The 13,085-nt window shown below is 41.1% G+C and overlaps 1 protein-coding gene across 1 annotated transcript in view; it reads right to left on the bottom strand.

Moving 5' to 3' along the window:
* Window positions 1–13,085, bottom strand: part of LOC103460695 (uncharacterized) — a 36,582-nt gene that overhangs the window by 11,329 nt on the left and 12,168 nt on the right. Inside the window, exons 38-48 of the mRNA XM_081603516.1 lie at window positions 11,476–11,666; window positions 11,147–11,237; window positions 10,923–11,046; window positions 10,517–10,698; window positions 10,154–10,309; window positions 9,938–10,071; window positions 9,724–9,857; window positions 9,547–9,641; window positions 2,362–9,414; window positions 1,646–1,857; window positions 1,421–1,506 (exon numbers count right to left, since the gene is read on the bottom strand). Coding sequence (XP_081459642.1) covers window positions 1,421–1,506; window positions 1,646–1,857; window positions 2,362–9,414; window positions 9,547–9,641; window positions 9,724–9,857; window positions 9,938–10,071; window positions 10,154–10,309; window positions 10,517–10,698; window positions 10,923–11,046; window positions 11,147–11,237; window positions 11,476–11,666 — 8,458 coding nt within the window. The remainder of the gene's footprint in view (window positions 1–1,420; window positions 1,507–1,645; window positions 1,858–2,361; window positions 9,415–9,546; window positions 9,642–9,723; window positions 9,858–9,937; window positions 10,072–10,153; window positions 10,310–10,516; window positions 10,699–10,922; window positions 11,047–11,146; window positions 11,238–11,475; window positions 11,667–13,085) is intronic.

The following is a 13,085-nucleotide window of genomic DNA, read 5'->3' as shown; positions in this document are numbered from 1 at the left end:
GTAGCACAACAATAGTAAACAACATGGGTAGTTTTAAGGCGTTTTTGCACTGCACGAAACGGTACGGTACGATTCCAGCCCTGTTGTGTTCGCATTACACTGAGGGCGCCATCGAAGCGGTACCTGACGTCATTATTTTTAAAACTAAACAATGGTTTTGATGTAGCGGCCGACTGTACTGGTTCATCAGCGAGTAAGCGGAGGAAAAAAACCCCTCATCATTAGACCAGGTGATTGCACTATATTGAGACGAATCCATTGCTAATTAAAACTAATAATAAAAATATTGAAAAGAGCACTCCTTACAAAATAAAATACAGTTTAGTGAGAGCCAGCTGTCAATGGAAAATCAACGTCTGACTCCATAACAACCAGCGACCAATCAGCTGCTGGTTCTAAACAGTACCGCTTGGCCGGCCCGATTGGAACCACAGCTCTTGTGGTTCCATGGGGCCGGGTGGAACTGGTCGCAAGTTGTAATGCAAACACGGTCGGAACCGTTCCGTGCACTGCGAAAGCGCCTTCACACAACTGGACAGATATTCCTTTTGTTATTTAAGCTTGAAAAAGTGATACTTTGTAATCTACGAAGGTATTACTGCTGAAACAGCTTTTTGAAGTTTTCATTCAATTACATTGAAAATCATTTTTACCCCTAGCAGATTTATATTTAAAGTTCTACTTTAATTTTAGTAACAGGTTTCTCCCAACTAGGAATAATTTTAAGATTTAGAAGCAACCCAAACAGAGTCCTCCTGACTGAAATCTGAGTGTCTGGAAGTAGAGCTTATGAACAGTCTGACAGAGTTTGAAGCCGATCGATCGAAATCCCTAGGAGTTCGATCAAATGCGAAGGCTATAAATAGCCGACTTCCTGTTTGACTTGCACTACGACAATTGAATTTTGTGTGCGTCTTGGGGAGCTCTACAAGTGTACCAAATTTCATGTCTCTACGATGAAGTATGGTCATAGCAGAGGGGTTTTGAAAGAATCATAATAAACACTATGATTACAATTACTAATAATAATCTGCCAGGGGAATAAGACATTTTATTTTTATGGGAAAATGTAGTGTCTGGCAGATTATTTCATTAAATTACATTTCCATTAATTTTATGGTATTATTGACTTAAAACAAGCTCTTATGTCTTGCTGAAAAATTAACTGTAAGTTAGTTTTCTTATTTTAAGTGTAATAAGAAATTAGCACTGGAAACTAGACCAAAAATATTGGGTAATATTTTGTGTTTTTACAGATAATCATAGTTTGCCATTTCAACTAAATGTTCTGAGAAATGTACTGTTTTTCAGATGTTTAGATGGATGTTAAAAATGTACCAAAGCAACCAAGAAATATCAAACAAAATAGGCTCTTTTCTTTTGTTATAAACATTATTTTCTATTTTCAGAATTATAAAACCTTGGAGGAAGAGGATAATATTTTTGTAGATCTCTGCCTTGGTTTCGCCGCTGAGTGTCATCTGCACAGTTTCAAGCACGGAAATCCTGAATGGAAAATTATCAGTTACTTATTTAAATCAATAATCAATGTCACATTATATAATGTATTGCCTAAAAGATGGAGACATTTTGTATTGTTTTTATATCTAATGTAATTTCATAAATTTAATGAATAGATACTTACATCTCTTGGCTGCTGTTGCAGCTTCTGTTTTTCACAATACTGAAGAGGTGAATAACCAGAGTTGGAGCGAGATTGACTAGCAAAGGTCTGAGTTGAAGCCTAAGCCATAGCAGGAACTCCTCATCACTAACAGCCGACGGGGAGAAATCTTTATCCAGCACAGCCTCAAGAAAGGCCAATGTCATGTTCTGTGTGTGGTTGGCAGACTGAGTCTGTGGGGAAATTCAGTTTTAGGAGGAAAAAGAGGTGTGAACGAATTGGTTTAGTGAACATCAGGATGGTACAGCCAGAGAGATGTTTTTATTTCTCTTTACAATAAATTTTTGGAAAACAGATTAAAAACCTAAACATCATACATTTTAAATTCCTGAGATTTACGTGCTAAAAGTTTGTTTTTCTTCTTGTAGCTGTAAATTGTTATGTATAAGCTGTTGTTATAGAATAAAAAGTACAAGGTATTAAATGTGCAAGGCTGAGGTTAGAAAACCCAGAGAAAGTTGTACATCTTGGCAAAAGAAAACTACAGCTGGTGAAAAATTTTGAATCTCATCTGGAGCTAAAGTCCTTTTTTTAACTCAGAATGAGATGTAAAAGTGGCCTGGAGAAGAGAAATCTCAGAAGATCATTAAAAGACTGGCATGTTAGAATGTCACAACAGGCAAATACAAAAATAGAACAGACAAAATTATATCCTGTATTGAGGTTCAAATTCTTACCAGAATAGTAGTGACTGGAGGTGACGATGCTGACCCAGGACTGTTTCTGGTTGGCATTCCAGAGGCAGTGAGACTTTTTGTTGTTTGTATACCAGTTGAAACATCTACTGTTGCTCTCCCAGCGGTTGTCATGGCATCTGGTGTTGACATTTTACTGCTTCTTCCATCAGTTTGTGGCTCTGAGGTAACAGGACTGGTTGCAGTGTTTGATAGTTCTGGACTGGTACCGGTTAAAGTTTGCTTTGTTGTTGTGGTAGCACTGACTTTAAAAGAGGACAGAGTCTCACTTCCTGTGGCTGCACTAGTTCTTGACATCCCACTAGCAGTTGTAACTACTGGCATCATTGTTCCAGAACTGGTTGTAGGAAAAGGCATTCTTCTACTAGTGGTAGTTTCATCACCTGGAGATGTCAAAGAGTCAGTTGGACCACCTGTTGATGCTGTTGCAGTGAAAACCCCCAGTGAGGACGCCTCTGTTATTCTACTAGTCAAAGCATCTCCTGTTGATGTCCCAGCACTTGTTTCAGGTTTTGATATCAAGGAACTTGTTCCAACAGTTGTTTCTAACATTGTGATGGTTCCAGCATCTTGCGTTGAAGTTCCAGTGCTGCTTGAAACCTTTGCTTCTGTTGTGAACGGAGTCGACTCGGCCCTCACAATTGTTGATCCAACAGCAGTCACAAAATCACCTGTTGATTTTCCACCATCAGTTACAGCATTAGTTGTTGTCCTCAATGAGCTGCTTCCAGTTTCAATTGTTGCTGATACAGATGTAGTTGTGATACCAAATGTTGGCATTTCGGGGTCAGTGAGGGTTTTTGTTGGTGTACCAGTTGAAACATCTGCTGTTGCTGTCTCAGAGGCTGTTGTGGCATCTGCTGTTGATGTTCTACTGCCCGTGACTTCAGTTAGAGACTGCAGGGTAACAGGACTGGTTGCAGTGTTTGATAGTTCTGGACTGGTACTGGTTAAAGTTTGCTTTGTTGTTGTGGTAGCACTGATTTTAAGAGCGGTCTGAGTCTCACTTCCTGTGGCTGCAGTAGGTGTTGACATCCCACTAGTAGTTGTAACTTCTGGCATCATTGTTCCAGAACTGGTTGTGGGAAAAGGCATTCTTGTGCCAGTGGTCGTTTCAGCATCTGGAGATGTTGTTAATGAATTGGTTGGACCACCTGTTGATGATGATGTTGCAGTGCTTGCTGAATTTGTTGTTGCTGTGAGAATCCGCTGTGAGGAATCTACTGTTGTCATAGCACTGGTCAGCACATCTCCTGTTGATGTCCCAGCACTTGTTTCAGATTTTGATATCAAGGAACTTGTTCCTACAGTTCTTTCCAACATTGTGATGGTTCCAGCATCTTGCGTTGAAGTTCCAGTCCTGCTTGAAACGTTTGGTTCTGTTGTGAACGGAGTCGACTCGGCACTCACAGTTGTTGTTCCAACAGTAGTCACAGAATCACCTGTTGATGTTCCACCATCAGTTACAGCATTAGTTGTTGTCCTCCATGAGCTGCTTCCAGTATCAATTGTTGCTGACACAGATCTAGTTGTGATACTAAATGTTGGCATTTCAGAGTCAGTGAGGCTTTTTGTTGGTGTACCAGTTGAAACATCTGCTGTTGATGTTCTAGTGCCCGTGCCTTGAGTTAGAGACTCCTGGGTAACAGGACTGGTTGCAGTGTTTGATAGTTCTGGACTGGTACCGGTTAAAGTTTGCTTTGTTGTTGTGGTTGCACTGATTTTAAGAGCGGTCTGAGTCTCACTTCCTGTGGCTGCAGTAGGTGTTGACATCCCACTAGTAGTTGTAACTTCTGGCATCATTGTTCCAGAACTGGTTGTGGGAAAAGGCATTCTTGTGCCAGTGGTAGTTTCAGCATCTGGAGATGTTGTCAAAGGGTCAGTTGGACCACCTGTTGATGATGATGTTGCAGTGCTTGCTGAATTTGTTGTTGCTGTGAGAATCCGCTGTGAGGAATCTACTGTTGTCATAGCACTGGTCAGCACATCTCCTGTTGATGTCCCAGCACTTGTTTCAGATTTTGATATCAAGGAACTTGTTCCTACAGTTCTTTCCAACATTGTGATGGTTCCAGCATCTTGCGTTGAAGTTCCAGTCCTGCTTGAAACGTTTGGTTCTGTTGTGAACGGAGTCGACTCGGCACTCACAGTTGTTGTTCCAACAGTAGTCACAGAATCACCTGTTGATGTTCCACCATCAGTTACAGCATTAGTTGTTGTCCTCCATGAGCTGCTTCCAGTATCAATTGTTGCTGACACAGATCTAGTTGTGATACTAAATGTTGGCATTTCAGAGTCAGTGAGGCTTTTTGTTGGTGTACCAGTTGAAACATCTGCTGTTGATGTTCTAGTGCCCGTGCCTTGAGTTAGAGACTCCTGGGTAACAGGACTGGTTGCAGTGTTTGATAGTTCTGGACTGGTACCGGTTAAAGTTTGCTTTGTTGTTGTGGTTGCACTGATTTTAAGAGCGGTCTGAGTCTCACTTCCTGTGGCTGCAGTAGGTGTTGACATCCCACTAGTAGTTGTAACTTCTGGCATCATTGTTCCAGAACTGGTTGTGGGAAAAGGCATTCTTGTGCCAGTGGTAGTTTCAGCATCTGGAGATGTTGTCAAAGAGTCAGTTGGACCACCTGTTGATGATGATGTTGCAGTGCTTGCTGAATTTGTTGTTGCTGTGAGAATCCGCTGTGAGGAATCTACTGTTGTCATAGCACTGGTCAGCACATCTCCTGTTGATGTCCCAGCACTTGTTTCAGATTTTGATATCAAGGAACTTGTTCCTACAGTTCTTTCCAACATTGTGATGGTTCCAGCATCTTGCGTTGAAGTTCCAGTCCTGCTTGAAACGTTTGGTTCTGTTGTGAACGGAGTCGACTCGGCACTCACAGTTGTTGTTCCAACAGCAGTCACAGAATCACCTGTTGATGTTCCACCATCAGTTACAGCATTAGTTGTTGTCCTCCATGAGCTGCTTCCAGTTTCAATTGTTGCTGACACAGATGTAGTTGTGATACCAAATGTTGGCATTTCGGGGTCAGTGAGGGTTTTTGTTGGTGTACCAGTTGAAACATCTGCTGTTGCTGTCTCAGAGGCTGTTGTGGCATCTGCTGTTGATGTTCTACTGCCCGTGACTTCAGTTAGAGACTGCAAGGTAACAGGACTGGTTGCAGTGTTTGATAGTTCTGGACTGGTACTGGTTAAAGTTTGCTTTGTTGTTGTGGTAGCACTGATTTTAAGAGCGGTCTGAGTCTCACTTCCTGTGGCTGCAGTAGGTGTTGACATCCCACTAGTAGTTGTAACTTCTGGCATCATTGTTCCAGAACTGGTTGTGGGAAAAGGCTTTCTTGTGCCAGTGGTCGTTTCAGCATCTGGAGATGTTATCAAAGAGTCAGTTGGACCGCCTGTTGATGATGATGTTGCAGTGCTTGCTGAATTTGTTGTTGCTGTGAGAATCCGCTGTGAGGAATCTACTGTTGTCATAGCACTGGTCAGCACATCTCCTGTTGATGTCCCAGCACTTGTTTCAGATTTTGATATCAAGGAACTTGTTCCTACAGTCCTTTCCAACATTGTGATGGTTCCAGCATCTTGCGTTGAAGTTCCAGTCCTGCTTGAAACGTTTGGTTCTGTTGTGAACGGAGTCGACTCGGCACTCACAGTTGTTGTTCCAACAGTAGTCACAGAATCACCTGTTGATGTTCCACCATCAGTTACAGCATTAGTTGTTGTCCTCCATGAGCTGCTTCCAGTATCAATTGTTGCTGACACAGATCTAGTTGTGATACTAAATGTTGGCATTTCAGAGTCAGTGAGGCTTTTTGTTGGTGTACCAGTTGAAACATCTGCTGTTGATGTTCTAGTGCCCGTGCCTTGAGTTAGAGACTCCTGGGTAACAGGACTGGTTGCAGAGTTTGATAGTTCTGGACTGGTACCGGTTAAAGTTTGCTTTGTTGTTGTGGTTGCACTGATTTTAAGAGCGGTCTGAGTCTCACTTCCTGTGGCTGCAGTAGGTGTTGACATCCCACTAGTAGTTGTAACTTCTGGCATCATTGTTCCAGATCTGGTTGTGGGAAAAGGCTTTCTTGTGCCAGTGGTCGTTTCAGCATCTGGAGATGTTGTCAAAGAGTCAGTTGGACCACTTGTTGATGATGATGTTGCAGTGCTTGCTGAATTTGTTGTTGCTGTGAGAATCCGCTGTGAGGAATCTACTGTTGTCATAGCACTGGTCAGCACATCTCCTGTTGATGTCCCAGCACTTGTTTCAGATTTTGATATCAAGGAACTTGTTCCTACAGTTCTTTCCAACATTGTGATGGTTCCAGCATCTTGCGTTGAAGTTCCAGTCCTGCTTGAAACGTTTGGTTCTGTTGTGAACGGAGTCGACTCGGCACTCACAGTTGTTGTTCCAACAGTAGTCACAGAATCACCTGTTGATGTTCCACCATCAGTTACAGCATTAGTTGTTGTCCTCCATGAGCTGCTTCCAGTATCAATTGTTGCTGACACAGATCTAGTTGTGATACTAAATGTTGGCATTTCAGAGTCAGTGAGGCTTTTTGTTGGTGTACCAGTTGAAACATCTGCTGTTGATGTTCTAGTGCCCGTGCCTTGAGTTAGAGACTCCTGGGTAACAGGACTGGTTGCAGTGTTTGATAGTTCTGGACTGGTACCAGTTAAAGTTTGCTTTGTTGTTGTGGTTGCACTGATTTTAAGAGCGGTCTGAGTCTCACTTCCTGTGGCTGCAGTAGGTGTTGACATCCCACTAGTAGTTGTAATTTCTGGCATCATTGTTCCAGAACTGGTTGTGGGAAAAGGCATTCTTGTGCCAGTGGTCGTTTCAGCATCTGGAGATGTTGTCAAAGAGTCAGTTGGACCACTTGTTGATGATGATGTTGCAGTGCTTGCTGAATTTGTTGTTGCTGTGAGAATCCGCTGTGAGGAATCTACTGTTGTCATAGCACTGGTCAGCACATCTCCTGTTGATGTCCCAGCACTTGTTTCAGATTTTGATATCAAGGAACTTGTTCCTACAGTTCTTTCCAACATTGTGATGGTTCCAGCATCTTGCGTTGAAGTTCCAGTCCTGCTTGAAACGTTTGGTTCTGTTGTGAACGGAGTCGACTCGGCACTCACAGTTGTTGTTCCAACAGTAGTCACAGAATCACCTGTTGATGTTCCACCATCAGTTACAGCATTAGTTGTTGTCCTCCATGAGCTGCTTCCAGTATCAATTGTTGCTGACACAGATCTAGTTGTGATACTAAATGTTGGCATTTCAGAGTCAGTGAGGCTTTTTGTTGGTGTACCAGTTGAAACATCTGCTGTTGATGTTCTAGTGCCCGTGCCTTGAGTTAGAGACTCCTGGGTAACAGGACTGGTTGCAGTGTTTGATAGTTCTGGACTGGTACCGGTTAAAGTTTGCTTTGTTGTTGTGGTTGCACTGATTTTAAGAGCGGTCTGAGTCTCACTTCCTGTGGCTGCAGTAGGTGTTGACATCCCACTAGTAGTTGTAATTTCTGGCATCATTGTTCCAGAACTGGTTGTGGGAAAAGGCATTCTTGTGCCAGTGGTAGTTTCAGCATCTGGAGATGTTGTCAAAGAGTCAGTTGGACCACCTGTTGATGATGATGTTGCAGTGCTTGCTGAATTTGTTGTTGCTGTGAGAATCCGCTGTGAGGAATCTACTGTTGTCATAGCACTGGTCAGCACATCTCCTGTTGATGTCCCAGCACTTGTTTCAGATTTTGATATCAAGGAACTTGTTCCTACAGTTCTTTCCAACATTGTGATGGTTCCAGCATCTTGCGTTGAAGTTCCAGTCCTGCTTGAAACGTTTGGTTCTGTTGTGAACGGAGTCGACTCGGCACTCACAGTTGTTGTTCCAACAGTAGTCACAGAATCACCTGTTGATGTTCCACCATCAGTTACAGCATTAGTTGTTGTCCTCCATGAGCTGCTTCCAGTTTCAATTGTTGCTGACACAGATGTAGTTGTGATACCAAATGTTGGCATTTCGGGGTCAGTGAGGGTTTTTGTTGGTGTACCAGTTGAAACATCTGCTGTTGCTGTCTCAGAGGCTGTTGTGGCATCTGCTGTTGATGTTCTACTGCCTGTGACTTCAGTTAGAGACTGCAGGGTAACAGGACTGGTTGCAGAGTTTGATAGTTCTGGACTGGTACCGGTTAAAGTTTGCTTTGTTGTTGTGGTTGCACTGATTTTAAGAGCGGTCTGAGTCTCACTTCCTGTGGCTGCAGTAGGTGTTGACATCCCACTAGTAGTTGTAACTTCTGGCATCATTGTTCCAGAACTGGTTGTGGGAAAAGGCTTTCTTGTGCCAGTGGTCATTTCAGCATCTGGAGATGTTGTCAAAGAGTCAGTTGGACCACCTGTTGATGATGATGTTGCAGTGCTTGCTGAATTTGTTGTTGCTGTGAGAATCCGCTGTGAGGAATCTACTGTTGTCATAGCACTGGTCAGCACATCTCCTGTTGATGTCCCAGCACTTGTTTCAGGTTTTGATATCAAGGAACTTGTTCCTACAGTTCTTTCCAACATTGTGATGGTTCCAGCATCTTGCGTTGAAGTTCCAGTACTGCTTGAAACTTTTGCTTCTGTTTTGAACGGAGTAGACTTGGCTCCCACAGTTGTTGATCCAACAGCAGTCACAGAATCACCTGTTGATGTTCCAGCATCAGTTACAGCATTAGTTGTTGTCCTCCATGAGCTGCTTCCAGTATGAATGGTTGAACTGTATGAGTTAGTAAGTGTTGGTATGTCAGAATTGGTTAGGGATGTGATTGTTTGTGTGTCAGAACGTGTTCCAGTTTCACTTCCAGCACTTGTAAAAGTAGTTTTCTGGGTCGACGTTGTAGTTGGAGGGATTGTGCTGTTGGTAGATAGACCAATACCCATTCTGTCTAGATCCGACTGTTGTTGCATGTTTACCCACATCTGAATCACAGTGTTGTTCTCAAACAACTTTAGGTCCGGTAAATGTTCCCCCATGAGTTTCTGGACGTTGGAAGCAGTTAAATCCTGTATGTTTAGAAAAATTAAATGTTGGAAAAAATAATTGTTTTCAGCAGATAAATTAAATTTTTATTAGAACATTTATAATTGTCCAAAGAATTCACCTAAAGGTAGTTATTCTTTTTTGTTTATACTTACATTTATAACATTGATGTTTAGTTTCATGAAGGTTTTCACATCCATACTTATGTTTTGTTCTGACAAAGTTATTATATCAACCAGAGATGCTCCACCTTTCATAAAAGAAATTAATGACAAAAATTAAAAAGCAATTCTTATTTGGATAATTAGATAATATTGAGTATGTAATCTCACCTAGGTAGCCTTTAACCAGGTTGTAATAGTTAATCAGATTATCACGATGGACGCTGAAGGAGGTGTTGCTGATCTCATAGAGGACTCTCTTCTGCTCAGTTGAACATGATGCCACATCCAGATGCTTGGTATTTCTGACAACAGATAAAGAGGCATTCAGTGTGACTTTAACTACCACAGTGGATATGTTTGTTATATACATGCTGACACCAACCTCATGCTGTCTGGTGTGATGGTCTGTAACGTGCTGGTGTCCAGTGAGCACAAGTTGGAGCCAATGATGTTTAGTTCACTGCTGTCCAGTGAATTTCCGGAGGCAGTCAGGTACTTGGTGATGATTGCTTTGCTCTAAATGCAACATGAAGAAAAACTCATCAAGTTTCTACTCCAGTCAAATGAAAGTTTTGGTAATGTTTACGGTGTGCTGTACCTGTGCCGTCTCCCATGTTCCTTCTTCAGGATTCATCAGAGCTGCCAAGGTATCCAGTTCAGTGATGTTCCACTTAGAGATGTCATCAAGTGTTGCTGAGCGAGAGACTGAAGCAAGCATCTGTACTTCCTGATTAGGAACTCCAGATGGGAATGCCTGGAAGTAGATTATGAAATTGTAAGAGCAAAGTGTTGAATATGAACTCAAATGCATGAAAATAATATGACGCTCATTAATGTGTCGCAGCCTGATGAAATGCCTTCCATCTCAGGATGGCCACTGGGTCTGTTAGTCGCAAAGCTTCTTCCAGGTCATAAAGCGCATTGCACTGTTTGACCAAACCGCAACATGTTCCCAAGTTACCTGGTTGAGCTTCTTCAGAATGATTTTCTGGAAGTCATCGTCATCCACTTTCTGGCATATAGTGTAGAGATTATCCTTTAGAACGGAAACGTCCAGGCAGAGGTTGAACTGTGTCACGTCGTAGCCAAAGGGGAAAGACGGGTCGCTAACAGTCACCCGGGTGATGTTGCCCTCAGTGCATCCTTGTAACAACAAGAGAGCTGGTGAGGCTGCTGTGTAGTTAGAAATTAATTTCTTGCAGAAAATACATTTGTTAGTGATTTCTTCATATCTAATTTATCCTTTTGTCAATAATTGACTCTTCAGACTTAATTTCTTTAGTCTTGTTTACATAGCTATAGGCTTTGCAAAGGAATTCACCATTACTCTCATTATTCTTAGTAGTAGTAGTAGTAGTAGTATTTACCTTCTCCTTGTTTACCTCCTAAAACTGGGTTGATCTGTTTGAAGAGGTACTTCAACTTGTTCTTGTGTGGATTTTGTTTCCTTAACTCTGGAAGAAAACCCTTAAGGAATTTCCTCTTTGTTGACTAAAAAAAAAAAAAGTTACAGAATAAAACAATCTAGAAGTAATTTTCAAAAAATATTAGACTAATTTTCATGAAAGGAACCAAGGTGATAAAAACCCACAATTGTAAACTGGTCCCAGAAGGTTCTTGTAAAGTAGAGGGGAAGTATCTTGAGATCCTCCAGTGTTTTCTGGTTCCAGTTTGTTACATATCTAAAAATCAAAGACAATATATACGTTGTCATGTAGATGTAAATATTTTAAATAGGTAATGAATACATTTTTGTGTAAATCTTAATCTCAATGATTTTGTACAACACTTGTTTAGGGGGCAGGAGGACTAATTTTAATCAGTCTTGTCTGACAAATAGAAGGTCAGAAAATCCCAAAAAAATGTGAAGAACTGGCAGAGATTTTTGTTTAATGGAATGAATGGTTTTGCTTTTAATACCTGTATTGTGTTTTCCCAGACAGCAGTAGTGTTTCCATAGCAACCACTTGGCTGGCAGAGAGGTCTTTGCAGGCTTTGAGTTTTTCCAGGATGAGAGGATCTGAGTTCTCAATGTAGGCTCTATCCAGAGTGCAGACCATGTTCCCCAGGACCTCCACATTGTCTCTGCTCAGGCTGACACCATTGATCCCCTGAAACAGTGAAAATACAGCTCCCCAGTGAAAATGTTCATTCACATTATTTAAGTTATCATACTATGTGCTATCCTACTATGTGCTAAGTTTGTCTCAGTGTTCTGTCTGTGCTATCACTTTAAACATCCCTGGATTTACAAAACAGATTGCACAAACTACATCTGGACACAGTTGTCAAGTCCAACAGGTGTGAGCAGAAAACTCAGATTTTGCATTAGATCACAGCTGTGACAACCTGCTGTTATTAGCCACTAAGACGGATCTATTTCTAAACACTCATTCATAAACAAGATAGCTCTAAGTGCTACAAATGTATATATTTTCAAAGCTGTGATTGACCTAATTACTTTTTGGAACATTCCTGTCGTACTTGTGGACTGAGTGATTATTTACTGATTCCAGAGTCTCGACTTAAATCTGTGCCACTATAACATGTTCATATTTATCATATGATTTATTTAACTTTTATGTCACTCAAAGTTACATAAAGTAACTAAAAGTTATTTATTTATTATTACTTTTATTATTTCTCAGTGGTCCAATTCCAGGCTGCTCATGATAAAGAAATGGCTAAACCTCCGACTGGAGAACTTTCAGCCTCCAAGTCACTTAAACCGGGTCTTTTAAATACCAGATCTCTCTGTCCTAAAGCTCTATTAATTAATGATTTAATCACCGAGCATAATATTGATGTTTTATTTCTAACAGAAACATGGTTGAATGACAATAATGAACCAATCGTACTAATTGAATCAGCGCCTCCTACGTACATGTTTTTAAGTGAGAATAGAAAACACAAGAAAGGAGGAGGCGTGGCTTCAATATTTAAGAATACCATGAACTGTAGTAAAATCTCATTGGGTAATTTCACGTCTTTTGAGTATCTTGGAATTCAGGTAAAATGCCACAACAGAACTTTGACACTGACTTTATATAAAACTCCAACATATGTGGAAAATTTCTTTACGGACTTGAATGAGCTTCTATCTCTCATATGCATTGATTATGATTGTTTAATAATTGTCGATGATTTCAACATTCATTTTGACAACCTGAAGACAAAATGAATGTTGTGTTAAACATGTGGTTTAACACATGTTGTTAAACCACAACATGTCGTTTAACACAGCATGTCAAACAAGCAACACACACTCAGGGACACACACTGGACCTGGTTATCAGTAAGGGTGTGAATATTTCTAATATCTCTAACTGATGTCACCCTGTCGGGGTGACATCAGTTAGAGTTTGACAGTTATTTATCCGTTAACCCACTTAGACAAAAAGTTACTATCACAAAACGTCTCACAGAAAACACAGCAGAAACATTTAATCAAATCTACTCCTCTTCCTCGCCCTTAAGCTATAATGATGTAGATAAGTTGGTGGATGATTTTCAGTGCAAACTTCCAGATA

The sequence above is a fragment of the Poecilia reticulata genome, chromosome 22 (assembly GCF_904066995.2).
Source record: "Poecilia reticulata chromosome 22, P_reticulata-male-v2, whole genome shotgun sequence".
Classification (NCBI taxonomy): Eukaryota; Metazoa; Chordata; class Actinopteri; order Cyprinodontiformes; family Poeciliidae; genus Poecilia; species Poecilia reticulata.
This window is presented reverse-complemented; position numbering and strand designations above follow the sequence as displayed.